At 41.9% G+C, this 21607-nt stretch overlaps 1 protein-coding gene across 4 annotated transcripts in view; it reads right to left on the bottom strand.

The window, feature by feature from the left end:
* Positions 1 to 21607, bottom strand: part of LOC147163474 (ankyrin-3-like) — an 89774-nt gene that overhangs the window by 17264 nt on the left and 50903 nt on the right. For 2 of the 4 annotated variants that reach the window (XM_086092920.1, XM_086092918.1), the window contains exons 20-40: positions 21189 to 21287; positions 21006 to 21104; positions 20831 to 20926; positions 20207 to 20279; positions 20006 to 20062; positions 16517 to 16640; positions 14893 to 14904; positions 11358 to 11460; positions 10789 to 10839; positions 9716 to 9825; positions 8478 to 8510; positions 6560 to 6784; positions 5257 to 5411; positions 4931 to 5142; positions 4013 to 4220; positions 3832 to 3928; positions 3512 to 3740; positions 3285 to 3410; positions 2369 to 2491; positions 1899 to 1925; positions 912 to 993 (exon numbers count right to left, since the gene is read on the bottom strand). In XM_086092920.1, the coding sequence (XP_085949046.1) occupies positions 912 to 993; positions 1899 to 1925; positions 2369 to 2491; positions 3285 to 3410; positions 3512 to 3740; positions 3832 to 3928; positions 4013 to 4220; positions 4931 to 5142; positions 5257 to 5411; positions 6560 to 6784; positions 8478 to 8510; positions 9716 to 9825; positions 10789 to 10839; positions 11358 to 11460; positions 14893 to 14904; positions 16517 to 16640; positions 20006 to 20062; positions 20207 to 20279; positions 20831 to 20926; positions 21006 to 21104; positions 21189 to 21287 (2341 nt within the window). Of the gene's footprint in view, positions 1 to 911; positions 994 to 1898; positions 1926 to 2368; positions 2492 to 3284; positions 3411 to 3511; positions 3741 to 3831; positions 3929 to 4012; positions 4221 to 4930; positions 5143 to 5256; positions 5412 to 6559; positions 6785 to 8477; positions 8511 to 9715; positions 9826 to 10788; positions 10840 to 11357; positions 11461 to 14892; positions 14905 to 16516; positions 16641 to 16988; positions 17120 to 17600; positions 18060 to 20005; positions 20063 to 20206; positions 20280 to 20830; positions 20927 to 21005; positions 21105 to 21188; positions 21288 to 21607 lie in introns of those variants that run through there. The other 2 variants (XM_086092922.1, XM_086092921.1) reach the window with 2 other exon arrangements.

The following is a 21607-nucleotide window of genomic DNA, read 5'->3' as shown; positions in this document are numbered from 1 at the left end:
GGTCGAAGTCACAAAACATGATAACTGAAAAGTAACATTTCGTTGCCTTCTGATGTGCTTCTTTGACTTTTTGAGACTAGCGTGCCTTTTACTGTCCATGTTTGCTTGACATGCAATTTCTTACATTTGGTTCATTTTCAAAGCCAGACACGACCCCACAAGTTAAAAGCATTTGTACAAGCATATTACAATATTTATGTATTTAGACACAACTTAGGATAAAGAATGAGGTTGCACTTTACAAAACAACATGAAGCACCAAGATTTAGGAACGTTTTGTGCAGTTTTCTGCTACTTTTGTCAACACCTACTGACATTTTTCAAATCTTTAAAATGACACCCTAACGTTTAATATGGACCAGGCAAGAATGATACGTTTTAGTACTAAATCTACCTCTAAATGATTTTCAACCTCAAGGTGTAAAGTGCAACCTGTTAGCACAAAACTATACATAGCCACACAAAGTCACAAAGCCAATAAGACAACAATGGCCACGCAATGAATACAAACAAAATGAAATGAACATTTTCATTCACTGCAAAAAAAAAAAAAAAAAAAAAAAACCATTTGGTTCAAATAAATCAAAGCATGACATGTGTGTGATGTTGACCTGCTAATATTTTCCAAAGTGGAACACAAGATTCGAAACGGTGGCACATAATGCTGAGGCAAAGCTTGACACACAGTAAAACCATGCAAGAAGGATGACAGAATGTTTGTTGGGCTGGGAGAAGAAATGATTAATGAGCATTTGCGATTCAAAACTTCTGGACGATGTGAGAAACATCAATAACTATATATAAAGGGACCTTCAGACAGTTCAACTGGCTGTATTATTCATGTAGAAAATCTCTTATTGTTTTGTTGTTGTTTTGTTCATGCATTTTATAAAAAGAAAAGGGGAACTCACTGGCCGCAGGGTCGGTCAAATAGCTGTAGCGCTTACGCAAAGCTAAGGAGGCAAAGGTATGGCGTCGTTCTGGCCTTTCATTCTGAAACAAACAAAAACAAAAGATGCTGAAACATAAAAATATGCTCAGGTGGTTATGTTTACCTCCCCAAAAATATTTTTACTTGGTCATTTAGTAGGAAAGTGCGCCGTTTAGGGTCAGTCACCATTTTTCAACCGCGGGCAATAAAAACTTTGTCGATTTGCTCTTTAACATTAAGTGCTCACAAAAGTATTAATCAAACCAATTTTTGGGATTAAAACCAACTGAAATGGCATTGATTCGTTCCAACATCCCATAAACCAACATATTTTTTTGTTCCATGGTTTTAATAAAGGAACATTATTATAATAAAGCATATTAATACTGAATTGTGAAATAGAAATACAGTATAAAAATGTAATAAATTAGAATTCGCATTTTTGTGTTTGCTGGTGACTTTTTTTCTTCTTCTTTTTTTTTATTTTAGTGGCGGAACCTGAAGCTCAAATTTTGGCCTGCTACAGAAAGCAAAAATATCGCTCATCGCTTTAAATCTTGTAAGTTGGGGTACCCGGCCGTAAGTCAAGATACTTTTTTTTTTTTAAGTTACTTATATTAGAGTCATTAAATGCTACTTGTGTTTGAAGAATGTATCGTCTACAAGAGTTACGATTATCTGTCAGTATTGGTGAAAAGATGCCACTTAACAAATATAGAACTATTGGACGAGAAATAGGATCATCTTATAGTTGTTGATTAGCACTTGATTGTGGGGGGGGAAACGGTAAAAGGTGTGAAGCATTTCATGTCACTTGGGATGAAGGCGGTAAAAAAAATTAATTCGATAGAAACAAGTACCATTTATTCATGCACGAAGCACTTTTAGTAAAAGCCAACAGAGGGACAAAAAAAGTAAAAAAAATAAAAACAGCAGCTGTTTGTGTGATGATGAAGAGACTATTTACCTCATCGTCAGGATCAGACTCCATATCCTGTGGGATTCCCAAGATGCATTGCAGCAGGAGGAGGGGGAGAGATGACACAATGGAGAGCGGGGGACATTGTCATGAGATGGGGTGATGGAAAATGGAGCAGCAAAACAAAAATCCAGAAAACATCAGGGGGGAAAAAATCAAGTTGCATAATAATAATAATAGTAATAATAATAATAATAATAAGAGCAAAATATAACAAGCAAAAAGCACCATTTTGTTGCAACAAATGCATGTGGACCGCTCTGAGCAGAGCCAGGCAGCAGCGGAGCGAAGCACACTATAGACACATTGTGGGGTCTTTATGACTGGCTTAATATGTGCAATAAAAAAAACACCTAAAAAGGCAATCGTAATCTCCAAAACCCAAAGAGTTCATTATTTGAATGTCATGTAGGTGTGATATGACATGACGCAGCATAAGTTGGTAAGTTGCCGCCTACCTTCTTGTGTGTGGGCAGCGTGATATTTAGATTGCATATGGCGGTCTGTGGAAGACCTTTAGAGGATTTTGCTTCCTTCAAGAATGACAGCCGGCCACAGGCCTCTTGGCCCATATCTCTGATCTGCGCAAAAAAAGACACGGAAATGCATTGGTGAGGGGGAAAAAAATAAATAAATAAATCAATTTATAACGATAGAACACAATATTCTGTGGGCCTTGCAAAATCAGTCAAAATCCAGTAAAACAGCCGGGAGCGAAGGGGGTTGCTTCAGTGAAAATGGCTGTCACTGAATGAGATAATGAAAAAAAAAATATGTGTACAGGAAAATACTTGTCAGAATGCCAATTCTTAACACATTTCTATATTAAAAATATTAAAATATTTTAACTCATATGGAATATTCAAATGTTTCTACAGATGGTGAATTTGGGTTTTTGTTAGGTGTAAAAAATAAAAAAAACCTAATAGCAACAAATAAAATAAAAAATCATTAAGTATTTGATTGTGAGTGCAACCAATCTATGAGCTTAACTTGATCAACTCAACATTAAGTTTTCCATGATTTTCTAATTTATTAACATGTACTTGTATTCTCAGAATAAAACAACAACACTTTCCATAGCACTCAAACTTGTACAGAGAAGACTACTGTGCCCGAAAAAATCCATTAATTGATTGTAAATTTTTGCCATATTCAAACAAGTAAGTTAATTGTCCATCTCAAATGTTGATAATATTTTGTCACCGATTTTCTACCATTTAGCACCAATTTCAATTCAAGCCATAATTGTAAACTGGAAAAAATAGTATTTTGGAGGGAGGACCTGTTTTGATTGACATTTGTGAAAAAGTGGAGCGGTTTAATCGGTGTCGTATTGTAAAAAATAACATTTAAAAAAATATTAAAATGTACCTTCACGTTGAAAGGAAGTCTGTTTTCCTTGAAGGAGTAAAAATTGAAAACAAGCTGCTGTCCACTTTTGGTCAGCGGAGACACGTTGCCATAGCAGTCCACATGGATGGGCTTGCCCTCCAGAACCTAAATGAGGCCGTGACAAAAGTATTGGGACACCGTTTAAACAATGAATCAGGGTTTATGAGTTCATTGGGTCCAGTCTGGGCAAGTCCATTCGAGCCCACCTCGATGTCTTTGCTCCGGGCCACCTCCTCAAAGTTCTCCTGCTGCTCGAGAGTCTTGTCCACTTTGTCGTCCGTCATGCAGAAGCAGCGCAGGCGCGCCTCCACCGGGTCGTTCATCTTGGCGAACACCACAAACTTGGCCAGGTACGGCACGCAGATCAGCTCCCGGTATAACTGAGACGCCAGACCCACCGTCTCAGGAATCTGGTGGCAGTCTGCGAGCCAGAACCTGCCCGGGACAACGCGGGAGCGAGGACAGAGACTTTGTCAAACAAGATCGAGGACGGTGAAATGAACGGGATGCTCAAATGGTCTCGTACCTGGCCGACACATTTGTGGTAAAGGAGACGCAATCGGTCACGAAGGAAAGCGGCGTGGTCCCCGTGATGTCTTCCCACTGGGCGGGGGACGTCCCTCCTGTGCGAGGCAGAGGACAAAACATGAGCGGTTCCCATAATGCATCATTAGTTCTTGATCATTTCAAGGTGCCCGCCGTCGTGCCTGTGATGCTGCAGAGCAAACGCAGGCAAGGCGCCGCGTCGCCCCGGGGGCCAATGGGGTGGCCTTCCGCATGGCGTGGCGGGACAGGGATGGTCATGGTGATGGGCTTGTGGAACTTCCTCCTCCTGGGCTCCACGGTGACGATGGGGCTGAAGGTGGCTCTGTTCCCCAGGACCGCCCTCACCATGTCGTCAGGAACAGGCTGAGCCTAAGAAGGGGGCAAAAAAAAAAAAAATGGCGTATGCAGTGGTACCTTGACTCATGAGTAGGGCCTGACAGATTCCATGTTTGGCTGAATAAAATTAAGATAACTGATTAATCGACGGATTAATTAACTCATTTGCTCCCAAAAACGTATAAATACGTTCTATTTTAAATGTTTTAAGTGTCCAAAGACGTGTTTATACGTTTTACGGTTTGATGCAGCTTTTCAATTGCAAAGAACGATTGAAGAAATGGTAGTTATTACACAAACGGCCAGCAGGTGGCAGCAGAGCAAAAGAGATCAACCAGGGCCATGTTGGAAAAAAAGCTCTTTTACTCACATTTCTAAATAGTTCATTGTCAAATCATCATATCATATCATATCATTGCTGCTATGAGAAAAACACTTATGTCCGTTTTTGTAATAATTTATTTTAGGTTTTTGGGATGAAACTGAAAGCAGACATCCCAAACCCCCCCCCCCCAAAAAATAATAATAAAAAAAAAAAAATGGACATAAGTGTTTTTCACATAATGTCAGTGCTATGTGAAAAAAAACGTATGTCCATTTTTCTTTCGTTTTTGATTTTTGAGATGAAACTGAATGCAGACATCCCAAAAACCCCAAAAAAAAGAAAAAAAAGAAAAAAAATGGACATAAGTGTTTTCACATAGCAGTGATGTTATGTTGTAATTTGTTGATGTCATACGAACCTGCAGACCGACGCGGATCTTCTTGGTGAGCGCCCCCTGCGGGAAGGATGCCTGGACCATGGGCACGGTGCTACTGGACAGGACGCCCCCTTCAGGACCCATGTGGTTGGACTCCTGCTTGATCCTCGACACCACAGCAAAATACTGCGGGAAGTCTCTGCTCACAATGCGGCAAATGCGTTTCTTCTCCAGCTCGGCAGGGCTGTCCAACTCTGCAACATGACCACGAGGAGTGGAAATGAGGGACAACAATTTGGGAATGCTCATTCACCACTGTATGTGGTCTGATTTGAATTTGATTGTTTTATATTCATGGTCTCTTTTACCTTCCTCCATCCCAGTAAGCAGCTCCGTGAGTTCCTCGAGAGTGGAATCGAACTGGTGCTCCCGCCACGTGTCGCCGTTGTCGCTCCTCAACACGATCAGTTCCCGCTCCTTCCCCCGCATGGAGCCGAAATGAGGGATCTCCACAATTACGGGACTGAAAGAAAACACGGGATCGACGGGGTCAGTCAATAGAGCCTGGACTTCTTGTCCTAAGCCCCTAGTTTGGTTGCCGGTCAATCATTTGGCACATACAGAAATCAAACACTACAACTGAAATCCATGGAGAATATAAAACTGCTATAATTATACATATACTTACGAAACTTGCATTTGAGAGGATTGACATGCATCCAGTTCACTTGCTGTATAAGAAACTTCTTTCAGCTATGCATGTAATTTACTTCCTGATAGCAGAACGGCCACAAGAGGGGGCCAGTGAGTATCGGCAGTCTTTGCGAGACTGTAATTCCTTGAAATAAGGCCACTATCAACTAGGGATGTAACGATATCCAAAAATCACAAAAACGATAAATATCACGATATGAACCTCACCATACGATCATTATCACGACGTTGTGGGGAGGTTAAAAGTAATGTGTCTTTTTTTTTGTTTTTTGACGGCATTGTTGAAAAATATTTGCTGGTACGACTAACTGATTTAGAGGAGTGATAAAGTGGCCTAAACATTCCTAATTAAAATGAAATTGCACTAATAAGCTAACCGCCAGAGGGTGCGAGAACGGCACAAATGGAATATAACCTCCCATTTTTTAATGGATGTGCTGCTTTTAATATCGTGACATGACGACGACGATATTGTGGCACTTTTAACTCATTCACTGCCATAAACGTCAAAAATTTATTTGAACTATTTCTATTAGTTCAACATTTTTTCCCCCACTTTTGTTAACAAGAGTATGAAAACCTAGAAATTTGTATTGTACATTTAGAACAGACAAAATTTGAGCTTAATCGTGAGTCAACTAGTAAAGTCATGCGATTGTTTACGATTAAAAATTGTAATCGCCTGTCACCCTTCATTTTTAATAATCTTTTTTTTTAACGAATTTAGTGAATGAGTTAATATCTCGATATCATGATATTGCCGCTATCGTTGCATCCCTACTATCAACCGTTCCAGAATACCTGTTATTGGTACTTGCCCAGCACTAGTTAGTTAATAAGTATGATTTTGGAATGTGCGAGTGATCCAGAGTACGTCACTTTTTTTTTTTTTTTTTTAAATGTATTTTTAACCACTTTTTAATCCTAAATTCTCCCAAGGACTGCGTTGAAACCGACCCAAGAAATTGCGCCCCAGCCGGACCGACTTCCACGAGTCTGCTGACCAGGCCTTCCCCTTCCACCATGGGAGGCGGGTAGGCGAGCTTATGCCTCTTCGCCAGGCGGCAGGTGATACGCGTGGGCGCCGTGCATTTCCTGGGCGGGATGATGATGCGCATGCCGTTGTGGCGGCTGCCCCTCATGGAGCCGCCGCGAGCGTCCACCATGAAGCTGACCAGGAACCTGCGTGACAACACGAGACCAAGCGTGAGAGCGTGAGGAAGAAGAGGCTGAGGCCAAGATGGACAGAAGCCATATGGACAATATAGTGAGCGGGACGAACCCCATGCCGTGATCACCGGACACCCAAACACGGAACGGAAAAGAGAGAAGAAAAATAAAAAGAGAGAAAGCGCCGGAGACACGACAAAAGAAAGTTGCTTTGAGTTCCGAGAGCTGGCTCACGTGGAATGCCTCAAATTGAAGGGAAACTAAACGGTGGATGGCGTTTAGTTGGGTTTGGAGGCAAAAGGTGAGATTGACGCCAGCGTTTCAGATCCTCGAAAGCAGCCGTCAGTGAGCAAATATCGAACACCTGCGCAGATGTTTCACCAACATGTGATTTCAAGGTGACACAAAAAGTTGGGATGTTTGGCTTTCTGGTGACGTTTCAGGATGAACCGGAAATGCACTATAACCTATAAACAAATTTGACTTCTTTTTTTTGGTTAATGTCCAACCGCTGTTCAGCTCCTTGTTGCGCAAAAGGTACAGAAACACCGAAAAAAAGGACATAAACATTCAAGTTAATCTCATCTGTAAAGGTCATAGTGCGTTTGAAAATTCAACTGAGATTTCACCTGACAGCCCAACATCCTTAACTTTGTGTGAGTTAGTTTGTCCTGTCAGCAGTAGAAAAGTGAGTGCAGTAATCCCCCGCTTGATCACAATTCACTAATTGTGGTCCTACTATAATGCGATTTTTTTTCTTGTGTTCACATACACAATAAATTCAACTCTAAAATAAATTCTTCTATTTTTTTTAACCACATCATTATTACATACGTACAGCATTTTCTATCAATTTTATGTTTGCAATTTTTTGTGTGTGTTCAAATTATTTTACACGTGACTTTAAAAAGTGCGCTTAAATTGTGCAATTATTTTTTAAAATTATTTTTGATTTTTTTCTTTTCTTTGTATTATTTTCAAGGCAAAAATATTTATTAATGTTTAATTTGAGTAAAAAAAGAAAAAGACAATGCCTAAGAATTAAGTGTTAAAATTAAGTTAAATTCTACTTAATTATAACTTAATTGTTAGGCATTGTCTTTTACTCAAACGATAAATATTTTGCCTTGAAAATTATACAAAGAAAAAAATCCAAATAAATAATAATCCTTATCACACTTAAAAAAAGAAAAGAAAAAAAAGAAGTTATTTTGAAAAAAATTAATCCCCTTTCAAACAGGCACTTAAACTTTAAATACCAGCACCAAAACAGGTCATTGATCTGGGAAATAAATTATCAAATGATTTCACGTACTTGCAATTTGCTCACCTACCCCTAGGGGTGCGAGTAGCCCTGGTTGGGAAACACAGCTGTATATCACAGATGTTAACCATTCCCGAATGGGTCTGGAACAAGGGATTACTGTTCATATTGTTGTCGTGAGTGTTGTGTTTTTTTTTTCTGTAATTGCACTATAAGGTTATTCATGTACGTTGCAAGAGAAAACCACTAACACAAAGATGACACACTTGTACTTGTACTATCTCTATGCGATGCAAATGAAACACCAGACCACACGAATGAGTGGGAGAAAAAAAAAAAGGGAACGTCGGTAAAGGCAGTGATGAACGAGTGAGTGACATCACTGAGGGGACAAGGGGGGGGGGGCGTCACGGGTTACAGAGCAGCGAGCTCAGTCGTCACCTGGAGTCATACTGAGGGAGCGGGGAGGAGAAGCTGTAAAATAAACACATGGAGACAATGCAGGGAGAGGCAAAGCCCCGAAATCTAGTTTTAGTATCAAGGTTGACAACTGCTGTCGGGATCGAGGGCGACAAAACACAAACATCACAAACTACACCGGGACGCAAAACAGAACACTGACTGGGATATATTAACAAAATGGCGCGTTGGCTCACGTTAAAAGAAATGGCGCGCATTTTTCAGTTATCAAACGTCGAAGGGGGTCTCTTCTGATTACGTCTATTTCAAGGTGCATGGCAGCTCTTTCGCAATCAGTACGGTCAACATAGGCAGTGTAGCAACGTTCCCCAGGGGCCCAAAGCAAGAAGGGATTGGGCGCCCCGGCGGCCATTCGTAGTATACGCCATAGTACGTCATTTTAAAATTGCACATCTGCATCGTCACCATTAATTGTGCTTCATTCAAGTAACTTGTTGTTTTAGTTTGTAGCAAGAATCAGAATTAGTCAGAAAACAGGAACATAAAATTACTAATCGCATGGCCGTAAAAAAAAAAAAAGCCGTACTATACATCGTTGTTTAAAAAAAATGTAAATGGCCGTTTTAACTAACTCAACATCGTTAAAAAAAACAACAACAAACACCTTACTATGCATGGTCATTTACAAAATAAAATAAAAATCTGCCTTACTATACACATGGTCGTATAAAAAATACTAACTGAACACGGTTCGTTAGAAAAAAAGCCTTAGTTACTATTATATACATGGTCAATACAAATAAAAATACACCTTACTATATACACACATGGTCCTTTTAACAAAAAGGCCTTACTATTTATGGTTGTTTGAAAAAGAAAAGACGGTCGAAAAAAAACAAAACGCCTTACTATATATACATGGTCGTAAAAAAACAAAACGAGTACTATATATATATATATATTTTTTTTTTTCTTAAGACGGTCAAGTGTCATTGCTGCACTGTTAATGTGAAGGATATGCGGTTTGTGTCAAATCTGTTGGCCCTCTGGGGGCCCCCTGCTGGCTCAGGGGCCCCAAGCCCAATTGCCTAATGGCAAACTACGCCTCTGAACATCGGAGAGAAACCTGGACTGCGCCATTACATTTACGAGGTGAGCGTCAAGTACAATATCAAAAAGTCGCATCAGCGCGGACGTTTCTGCCGACGACTTGCGGAACGTGTTTGTGCACACTTTTAAACATCCACACGCAACCTCACCCAGAGTGAATGGGGCTGGATGCGATGTTGTGGCCGTGGTCCACCGTGTCCGGGGTCCAGCTGTAGCGCCGCAGACACTCCGAGTTGTATTCCCGGGTCACGGCAAGGTGCTGGGAAGAGAAACAGGCAGGTGAGCAGACGCGGGTGGAAGGTGAAGGATGTGATGAAGGAAGAAAAGTTCAAGGTCATTCAAGATCAATTCAAAAAAGTGAAGGTCATATACGGTGTCATACAAATCAGTGGCGATTGCGCTAAGAATGCAAAGGAAGCTCGGCTTCCCCCTAAAATGTCCCTCCCTCTTGAAAAAAATGGAAAGTGAGGAAATGTATTCGCTATAAAACCTTCATCTTCCTTCTAATTAATCCCTGCAGTTCCACGGCACTTTTATATATTTATTTACACAGTCGAACGCTGCTTCCTAGAGTGGGTTGTTCCACTGCGCAAAACTGGACAGTCATTGGATAAATGCTGGCCTTTTTCCCGCGCTACTGCGTGATGATTGGATGATCTATCTGAGGTGTGTAAAAAAAAATTATTATTATTATTATTATTTTTTTTAAAGAGCGTGGCCTGGAACCCTGCTACGGATCATCCGGACCCGTCAACCCATTTTTATTATTATTTGTCTCCAAATTATAAGCAAAAGCAAAACGTGGTGCCCCTGGCGGCGACTGCAGGAATTGCAGTCATGACTTCCTTAAGTGCAGTTCAAACGACCCAATAATCGCTATACAAGAGCTTTCCCTCATTTGAATGACCAGCAGCCGCCACTGATATAAATTTATTAAACAAATAGGCAAGGGAGGCCAATTCCAACCTAATTTCTACATTAAATGTTATTTTTATTGTCTCTACTGTATTTGACTTTCTTGATACAGCAGGTTTTCATAAATTGTTAAAAAAAAAAAAGACATACAAGTTTCACTTTTTTAATTGAACTGAATTGAACACGATTGTCAGTGTGACATAAAAATGAGCACGAGTGAGCGGAGAATGGACGTGGGAGATGCTGGTAAAAACACTATGACCTGAAATATTGACATTTAACTTTTTTTTTTTTTTTTTTTAAATACCTTATTTAGTGGGTCGACCAGATAGGAAATGTCTTTACAGACACTCTGAAGCTTCGGGAAGAGGGAAGAGTTGTGCTTAATCACATTTTCTGATGTTTAGTTTGCAAGAAAATCAGACGTAGTTACAATTACACCACACAAAATAACATTGATTGGAAACGGACAAGTGTTGAACTCATGTAAATGAGTCCATTTGACTTTCTGTATTATTTTGTCAAGGCGGTAAATCATGTAAGCATTTGTATTTTGCCTGTGTATATTTTGGGGGTCTTTGGCGATGTCGTCACTGAACTAGCAGGGCTTCATTGCAGTCGCTGTTTACAATACGAGAGGTGACCGTTTCTGGTTTAGCTCCTGACCACCAAAACAACAGTAGGACCGACGCGGAGCCCTGCGGTATGCCCTGAGGTTTTTTCCATGAGAAAACAAGAGAAAGGAGAGCAAACCCCTCATTTCCACGTGCTGCATACATTCCTGCATTCCCGTATGCCCAACAATTTGCAAAAAAAACAAGCATGATATCGACACTGAAGTGTGAGGACGTGAAAGAAGGACCGGTTGTGTCTTACCGTGTCCTTGGTGGGCGCCAAGATCTCCTCGATCATCATGCTGTCCCGGGCGAAGGAGCTCCGGTTGAGGGTGTTGGACCTGTCCGAACTGAAGGAGCGGAGGCTAAATGTTACCACGCGAGCCAGCGCCGCGGGGCAACAAAAAGCGACGGGCGGCAGGGGAACATGACATAGGACAAAAAAAAAGCAGGGAATTACTTCATGCAACCTCCAGGGAACATGTTTTTACTTTTTTTTCTAACTGGACCAAGCGTGTCCAGAGTGGAAAAGTAGAAAGAGGCGGAAAGGAGGATGTGATTCTGGATTCTACTACTACTACTCGTAGTCTAGTTTTCTCCATTGAAATGTATGGAATTTGCAGAACCGCTAGTCTAAATATGGCATTCTGGTTAATATTGTGCGAGTGGAATATGAGTTAAGCAGCAAAATCCAGCCGTTTTTATCCACCTGAGGGGGCGGCCATTTTGCCACTTGCTGTCGACCGAAGATGACATCAATGTTGCTCACCAATCACAGCGCAGTTTCAGAAAACAGGTGAGCTGTGATTGGTCGTTGCCTGAGCCCTGAGCAACATTGATGTCATCTTCAGTTGACAGCAAGTGGCAAAATGGCCGCCCCCTAAGATGGATAAAAACGGCTGGATTTTGCTACATAACTCATATTCCACAATCAGAGGTGGCAAATCCGGGTCGAGGTGGTAAAAAGCCTGCCACTGTTTGGCTTTAGCCCCCTTGTGCTAGCTAGCTAGTTAGCTCCCTAGCAGGTAAACGAGCACCCGGAGAGCTAGCTCAGGAGCTCACTAGCTAGCACCTGGGGCTAAAGCCAAACTGTGGCAGTCTTTTTACTTCCTGGACCTGGATTTGCCACCTCTGATCAGAATGTCATGTTTAGACTAGTGAAATCACATATAAAAAAATACTATTGTCAAGAAATGTTTAAGGTTAACTTCCACTTTAAATCTTTTCGATTCAGTCCGCAACACTAATTAGTTTTTTTTTTTGGCTCCTAAACAAGAAGAGTCACAAAGACTTTAGAGAGTTTGATGTGTTCTAAAAGACAAACAACTAAGCTGGCCATTTGCGACGGGGAAAATGCAGAGCTCAGCATGTCGAGCGGGGGCGCAGCCGGTCACAAAGGGAAGCGCTCTTATTCGCCGCCGCGTTACCCAGCAACTCCGAGCTGCCGAAATGGACTCAGTGGCGATTCCCAGTTGGAAGTCTCCCAAGCCAACATCCGTTCAAAGGCTCGTCCCTTCCTTTCGAGTGGCTTCCCTGGAGTTGGTTATGCAATGTTTCAATCTGGATCCAGAGTTTCAAATCACCTGCCTCCCTCTCTTCCCTCCCTCCCTCCCTCCCTCCCTCCCTCCCATTACTTTCCTCTCCGTTCTCTGTTCCCCTGAGCCAGTTCATCCTTCTCTCCTTTTGTCCTTTTTCAACACTGCCCCATTCATCTTTGCAGAGCTCAATCTTGTCTGCCCTCCTTACTTGAAGCTGCACTGAACATTTTCCCGATGACTCGATTCTCCCGCAATCTGCAAATAACAAGCCATTCTTTATGATGCTAACTCGTGTACGGCAACGGGGCACCCGTATGAGTTATGTTAGCGTGATTGCCGAATACTGACCATACATGCGGAATTCTCCTGATGACTGCCGGGACATCTCCACGGATTTACGACGTGTGCAATTTACGACTTTGTTTACGGTGTGGCTGTCTTTCACAAGCCCCCCCACCCCCCCCCCCCCCTTACGGACACTATTTCCCCAGTCACTACGCTATATTACAGTATGTCTAGCGAAACACTGCCAGTGTCAAAGTCAAAAAAGAAAGGCCATCGATTTCGACACCCTGATAAAAGTAATCCGGCTCGACAGGGGCGCAAAGAAAGTTAATGAGATTGGAAAAGGGCTTTAGGTTGACTGCTACGCTGTCGCTAAGCTGCTCACAGACGCCAGCTGCAGTCAAACAGCGCCTGAAATCAACTTGCAACTGATTGGTGGGACCGAACCAGTCAAAAAGAAGATGCAGGTGGCAAGTTCCCAAGGATGGACTGTGAAACTTGCGATCTCAGATTAGATCAGAGGCCATCCACCTTTTTTTTTATCTGAGAGTTATTTCTTGGCTACTGATTAATGTGAAGGGCTACCACTTCTGAAATAACAAATTTGCTCAAAATACCTTATATTATATGCCAGTATTAATAATTAAAGGGAAAGTCAAGCCAAAATGTTTTTTTTGGTAACAATAATATGTTCTATGCAGCCCCACTAGTCTAAATATGGCATTCTGGTTAACTCATTCACTCCCAGCCATTTTCACTGAAGCAACCCCCTTCGCTCCCGGCTGTTTTACTGGATTTTGACCGATTTTGCTAGGCCCACAGAATATTGTGTTCTATTGCTATAAAAACATGGAGGCTACCAAAAGAAAGATTTGAGTCTTTTCTTTCATCAGGAAAAAAAAAAGTATATTTCTATCCGTTTCTGTTTTGCAGCAATTAGCATTAGAATATAGCTAATTTCATCATTATTCACAAACCTGTTGAAAAGAGCTTGTTGCAACATGGCCCTGGTTGATCTCTTATACTCTGCTGCCATCTGCTGGCCATTTTTTTGTAATAACTACCATTGCTTTAAGCAACCTCTTCAGGTCAGAGGCTGCATCAAAGCCTCTTGTATGCTCTAGCATTAAAAAAACAGCAAAATTAAAAACGTATAAATACGTTTTTGGGACCATGACAATATTTTACATCGAATGTTTTTATGTTTTTGGGAGCAAATGAGTTAATATTGTGTTAGTGGAATATGAGTTTTTATGCATTTTACCACTAGCTGTCAACCGAAGATGACAATGTTGCTCGGGTCTGAGTTAACAACCAATCACAGCGCAGCTTCAGAAAACAGGTGAGCTCTGATTGGTCGTTGCCTGAGCCCTAAGCAACTGTGACGTCATCTTCAGTTGACAGCATGTGGCCAAACGGCAGGATTTTGCTGCTTAACTCATATTCCACAACTGTAATATTAATCAGAATGTCATGTTGAGACCCGGGACGTCACATATAGCATATTATTGTCAAGAAATGTTTAAGTTTGACTTCCATTTACTAGTATACTATATTTCTTCATCTTAGATTTTGCATTTAGCATGATGTGTGCACCTTTAAGTGGAAAACGACCAATTCCTGCCCTTAACTTGTGTGCCTGATCCCTGGAAGTTGCAGCTTAAAAGAAAGCCACGTCGACGTTACAGGATTAGTGCACAAAACCCAAAACGAAAGAAAGGTTCTGTAAACATTTAATGCGGCCGAGCCTGTATTCCAAACGCCTTCCAGCATATTTGATGACTCGGGTAGAAAAGGTGAGGGGAAATAATGTGATTACAACACTGCAACACAGGGGACAACACTACCACAAACAAACACCGGGTGACACAGGAGGGAAGTTCTCGGTCGGCGTAAAAGGGGATTTGTGGGCGGCGTGAATTTAGGGCAGGGTGACACGACGAGACGCCATTCACAACACTACTAGTGTCTTACCTGATTCTAGGGCTAGAACGAGAGTGGAGGACGTGCAAGGGGAAAAGAAAAGATAGGAGAGCGTCAAGCAAAGTGACTTTTAGAAGTCTTCAGGAAGCCACATTTGTGCGTTTGCAATGTGGACGGCGTACACAGAAAGGAAAATGAGTTCTTACAACTTTAGTCAAGCAAGTCAACAAGTTACATCGGGAACGACAGATCTTTATCAGGAAGTTTTCATTTTTTTTTTTAAATAATGAAATCTCGGTATGCCTGCACAATCTGACAAAATCGCACACTGCTACCCAAAACCTTAAAGATGAGATAATGAGGGTTAATTTGATTTTGTATATATTTTTTTTCTTACAATTAGTCAGCAAAGACCCGATTTTCGGATGGCTCTCAAAGATTATCCCGTGCTATGAATCATTTTCCCAAAAAAATAAAATAAATAAATAATAAATAAATAAATAAATAAATAAATAAATAAAAATAATAATTTTCCCTCTGCTCGGAAAACATTTGGGGCAGACCATCGTTGATGTTAAACCAATTCAATATTTACAATCACAAATTCTAATGAGTGGAGTCAACACCGGATTGAGCCGAGCTACGGTTACCAATCGGGCCAAATTCGACCCACCTCCAAATCAAGGTCGGCAAATGCTGACTGCCGATTATCAGATGTCCCTAAAAGACAATCCTGAGTGATCCTGAAAGTGATTTTTCTTTCCCCATCTCTCTCCTCTGAAAAATGTCGCAACCAACAATTGCCAAAGTTAATTAAACCTGTCCAATATTGACAGAACCAACACGTTTCCTTCCGCGCGCGGTTAAGACCAAGTTCAGCCGATGTCGAATGGAAGCTGTTGCCAAACACAATTATGATGCGGTGCAGTTCGACACCACAGCAGACGGCAACAACCACAAAAAGTAAACATGCTGAACAGGTAACGCACTGGATCTTATTAGATTGTGCAGGCGTCTATTTCCATTTGTACCCCCTAGAGCAGGGGTGGGCACACTCGGTCCTCGGGGGCCGGAGTCCTGCAGGTTTTGGATGTTTCCCTTCTCCAACACAGCTGATATATGATCAGCTCATCAGCAAGCTCTGCATAACTCTGCTAACGATCCTGTTGATTGGAATCAGCCTGTGTTGGAAAAGGGAAACCTCCAAAACCTGCAGGACTCCGGCCCTCGAGGACCGAGTTTGCCCACCTCTGCCCTAGAGACTAAAATGTAAACAAAAAAAAAGTGTTTTCCAGTTTCACAAATGTCATCCACTTCCCGTCACTGTTTACGTTTTGGATCCGAGTGCGCCAATGCATCGACGGTCGCTGGTGTTTTTTCACCGCAGCGCTTCCCCTGGATTGAGGTCCACGTAGCGGTCCGCTGGGCATACGCGCTCAAGTATTCAGAACCATTTATAGCTCTAATTGGAGCAACTTTGTAACCCTGCGTTTGAACGAGGCCACGCAAAAAAAAAAAAAAAAATGCTGAATCATTTTCTCGGCTCCAGTCATTTGATGGCGGCGTTCCAACGTACCCGCGTGCACTTGTTCCACCAGGTGTCATTATAGTCACCAAGCAGTGATGTAATGCTTTTTTTCCTCCTAAGGCATTACGAGCGACAAGAGACGCTTACCTGGCCGAGCGGGCGCCGATGCTGAAGCCCATGTAGCCCTCCTGGGGGAGAGAGTCGTCCCCCAGTTCTTTGAGGTCCTGGGGCCGCAGGTACTTGTCCGTGTCGCAGGTCATGGCATCCTCACCTGGCGGAGGGATCGCATTCACGAAATGAATGTTTAAAGCAGAAAAGTAGTTCCTTATAAGATTTTAATAATGCTGCGGGCCTTGGGACATTCGTCCGCACCATTTATAGCTGAATGCACCTGCAGAGACCCACTGCAACTTTTTTTTCTTATGTGACATTAAAACACCCATGCAATAGACAGGAAACGTGACATTTAAAAAAAATATATATATACTGTAATTTAAATACATCCATATCCAGCCATAGTTACTCTCTTCCTCTCTCTCCCTGACAGCAGAGCCACCAAAAAGCCAGAAGGCACAAATGTGACAGAATGGGCGAAAAGTAAAGAACCGCCCCACCGCACCTCGATCGGCGGACCGGTGGACGATGACACGCCGCTCCACGAAGCGGGCGGCGCGGCTACCGTGCTTGCCTTTCTCCCGCATGGCTGGAAGGTGGTTGTGCGCCGCACAGCCCCGCAAACACTGCGCTCGTTCACCGCAGCCCCTCCCCTCCCGCCTCCGCCGGTGCCGCACTACAATCGCACTCAAAGTTCCACGCAAGCACCACTCGTTGCGTTTCCGGTTTGGCATTTCACAATCAAATTCAGAAGTAATACTTATTTAACAGAAACGATTGTTCGTACTCGTAAATTCGCCGTCGCTTGAGATGAGAAGGTAAATGAAGTAAATGAATGACGTATATTTAGGACGTTTTGGATGTCGTCACGTGAGAAATGTATTACGCGAAACGAACAAATATGCCAGCGTTTGTACGGAATTCCAAGACGAACGCCATGGTTTTAATTTATGGGCTCTTACTTTCTGTTTCAAAAGAAATTGTTTTTCTTCATTATTAGTCATTTTCTTCTTTTAATACGCGACAATATAACGTCTGATTTACACGCCAAATTCAATCAACGTTGGAATACGTTTACATTGAACCCGGGCCGTCATTCAATTTCGAATTGACTTACCGTTTTCTGACGCAGCCATAAATCCTTTTTAATTTAGATTTTCCGAGTCATTTTTTTTAATCTAAAGGGAAGCTGGCTTCACGGGTTAAATGAAGTCTTCCAAAAAAAGTTGGTCTCTCGGTGCACGACCAGAGAATAAAGCGTAAAGTCCGATGGCATGTGACGTCGGCAAAGTCCAGAGTTAATTCCCTTAAGAAAGCTCATCTCGTTGGCTTTAAGGAGGTGACACTCCTCTCTTCGCAAACGCCTTTTCTTTTCTGACGCACCAAGACGGAGAAAGTGTCCCCCCCCCCCTTCAACGAGCACCAACTGTCATCTTTTCTTCTTCGATGGTGGAGGAGGTTTGGCCGGTGGCCACACATGCAAAGTTTTGCTAGAAGAAGAGGAAGCCAATTCAAACCGGTGCGAAGAAAGGAACTTTGCACAAAAGTCCAATTGTGCAACGCGGGATGCACATCAAGTAGCACAGAAGCATCGAGTGCATGCACTGACAGCGGATCTTTTCGCTTTACGACGGCACCGACATACGTCGCCATTCAGCACAAAGAAGCTCAGTTAGCAACCTCGTACCATTTACCATATCTATGTAGTGTTTTTCATTGGCAATGAATCATTGTTTTATATTAATGGCCAGGACTCTTTCGCAAACAAACTGCAGTTTGGCAGACAATTCTTCAAAAAAAGAGGTTTCAAGCCGTTTATTGCCTCTCGCCAGCAACAAAAAAAAATATTTATACTTCTGCTAGCTTAATGCTAATAACATAATGCAAAACACCATTGACGGGTCAACAAATAGCATCAGCACTGTATTGGCTGTTTTTCCAATTGATTTAGAAGCGATTTTCATATAAGTAGTTTCTGTAATAATGTCCACTTGTGTGCGATTTGCATTTGCGATGCGCACGCATCCTGACCACCGTGCAGCATAACAAGATTAGACACCTCTATAGGATTAAAGAGACTCTTTACATCCACTCTCTCCTTCTTTCCACAAGCACATCATGAATCAGAATCATGCATGAAATGTCGTACAGCTCCTCTACGAGGGATCTTCCTGGCTCATACCTGTCGAGTCTCCTATCAGTTGACGTGCAACGTACACCTGCACGCGCACACAATTGTTGTCTAGGCAACATGGCCGCCAAAGTAGCTCATCAATTTTACAAGCGTGTGGTTGGAAACAAAGCTCAGCAGACCCAAGCAGCTCCTTGTTGTTGTTGTTCTTGTTGTTGTTGTTCTTGATTTCGGTCGCTTTGCAGTACTTTACAACATCTCAAACATAACAGATACGCAGTACGCAGTGTAGGCCGCTTCCAATCTCCTCCCAAAGAGGAGAATGGCGAGATGGAGTTAAAAATAACAAGTGAGCTTTTAGTGTAAAATAGCATCAGTGCTGTCAGTCTGCAAGGAGAGGGACGGAACTCTAAAATAAGCTCACGTCAGGAGCGAAACCAACATCCAAATGTTACGGTGCAGTTTTTAGGGAGGAAGATGTTAGCACGCTTATATGGACAAAAGTATCAAGACACGCCTCTTTACAAATTAATTCATCAATCAGAGCTTTTCATGTGATGTATTGTATGCTTAATGTGGGTGGGAACAGTTTGGCCAGCGCCATACGAGAGTTACAGTATCTACTTCTCGTCAAACCTTTTGGCAGGTGTGACGTCACTTCCTATCCCGCCCCTTCACTTCCGATATAAGTCCCGCCCCTTCACTTCCGGAGAGAGTTATAGTATCTAGTTCTCGTCAAACTCTTTGACAGGTGTGACATCACTCCCGGTAACGCCCCTTCACTTCCGTTCTAAGTCCGCCCCCTCACTGCCTGTCTATGTCCCGCCCCCTCACTTCCGGCCCACCCCTTTTTAAAAAAACAAAATAACAAGTCAGCATGTCCTGTTTTAACCACGCCCCCTATGACATCACACTTCCGGTGATCCGGAACAAGTCAGGCCATGTTTGAACAACTCTCAACTTGGGACATGTTCTAGAAATAGACGGATGATGTCATTTTGACTCCACCCCTATGTCCATATATGGACTTCCTATGACGTCACACCTGTCAAAAAGTTTGACGAGAAGTAGATACTATGAAGCTATTTTCCTTCCCAACGGTGCAAGGTATGCTTGGATGAATTACATATTACACTCCAAAATCTTGTCGATAGTACGTCAAATATTGGTCAGCAACACAAAGCGATGACGCAAGAAAATGTATCACAGCATCATTTCTGTAAGTGTAATAATGTGCCCTGATACTTTTGTCCACTTTTGCTCTATCCAGCATAACTTACTTCGGTGTGAGGACCATGAAGCGAAAAGTCAAGTGTGGAAAAAAGGAAATGCACACAACAAAGCAAACCCACAACCAGAGCGATTTCGACGACCAACGAATGAAGCGATACCTTCGTCGTCATCTGACATAGACTCCTCCTCCAGAATTTCAGGCACATTGGCCCAAACTGCTTGATTTGAATGCATACGCCGTGACACGTGCGTTCATGTTAAGACGTCACAAGGCACAGAACAATCATGCAGTGCAGATCATTATTATTATTATTATTATTATTTCTATTTAAGTACAATATAAGACGTCGTTAGCTTACCTTCATCGTCTGACATGTCCAGGAACTCGTTCATGGTTTCCGGGACGTTGATTTTGTGTTTTTCGGCTGCACTCTGTCAACATGAAAAGAAGATAAGATACTTACTAATTATAATTATGTGAGCACTCATTTGCTCCCAAAAACATATAAATACGTTCTATTTTATTTTAAATATTTCCAGTGTCCCAAAGATGTATTTATACGTTTTTTAAATAAAAAAATAAAAAATAATTTACATATATATATATATATATATATATATATATATACTAGAGCATTCAGAAGGCTTTGATGCAGCCTCTAAACCGAAGAGAACGATTGAAGCAATGGTAGTTATGACAAAAACGACCAGCAGGTGGCAGCAGAGTATATACGAGATCAACCAGGGCCATGTTGCAAACAAGCTCTTTTCCCCAGTGTTTTCAACAAATTTGTGAATAATGATGAAAATGAGCTATATTCTAATGCTAATTGCTGCAAAAGAGAAATAATAATCTACAAAAATATGTCATCTAAAAGTCTTGGCTTGTCTCGAGTGAACAGTTTTAATAAACACATTTGAAATCATTTACTGTGTGCAAAAAGAGTATTTTTGATGTGTGTGTGTGTGTGTGTGTGTCTCACCACAGTATTCAGGTTTTCGTCAGTCACGGGTCTCAGCGTGTCCACCACCGAGATGTAACCAAGGCGACGGGCGATGGTGAGCGCCGTGTTGCCGTTCTGAGAGGGAGACACACAGGAAGTTGAGTCGCACACGGAAAAGAAACCAATCGACCGGCGTCCGAGCGCTTTGACCGACCGCGGTGAGCTCGTTGGCCGAGGCGCCGTGCTGGAGGACGAGGTTGATGATGTGTGTGTGGCCTTGCTGGGCCGCCTGGTGCAGAGGCGTGTAACCATTCTGCACACCCGCAGGTGGGAAAAGAGAACACCGGATGAATACACGAACAACACACAACTTTGTGATCTTGATGGGATTTTCCACCTTGGTTTTGCCGTTGACTTTGGCGTGATTCTGCAGCAGGAAGTTTGCCATCTTTGCGTTGCCGTAGTGACAAGCCACATGCAGCGGCGTGTAGTCCATCTAGGAGAAAGTGAGAGACCTTGTTGAGCCGCCCGATCACATTATGGAGGACCAAAACTGTCAAAATTTTAAAAAAAAATTAATAAATGACTAAATTAATTAATTAATAAATGTGAAAATAAAAAATGATATAAAAATATAATAAAAAATGAATAAATAATAAAAATGGAAATAAAATAAAAAATAATATATATCCCTATATAAATAAATAACTAAAGGTAAAAATAATACAAAAATAAAAAACGAGATTCGAAAAATATAAAGATAAATGTCGAAATAAATACAAAAATAAATATATAAATCTATTTCTGCAACGGCGG

This window comes from Leptonotus elevatus, chromosome 13 (assembly GCF_054856555.1).
Source record: "Leptonotus elevatus isolate MCC_2025b chromosome 13, RoL_Lele_1.0, whole genome shotgun sequence".
Taxonomy (NCBI): domain Eukaryota; kingdom Metazoa; phylum Chordata; class Actinopteri; order Syngnathiformes; family Syngnathidae; genus Leptonotus; species Leptonotus elevatus.
The sequence above is the reverse complement of the archived record's forward strand: the minus strand, read 5'-3'. Positions and strand labels throughout refer to the sequence as shown.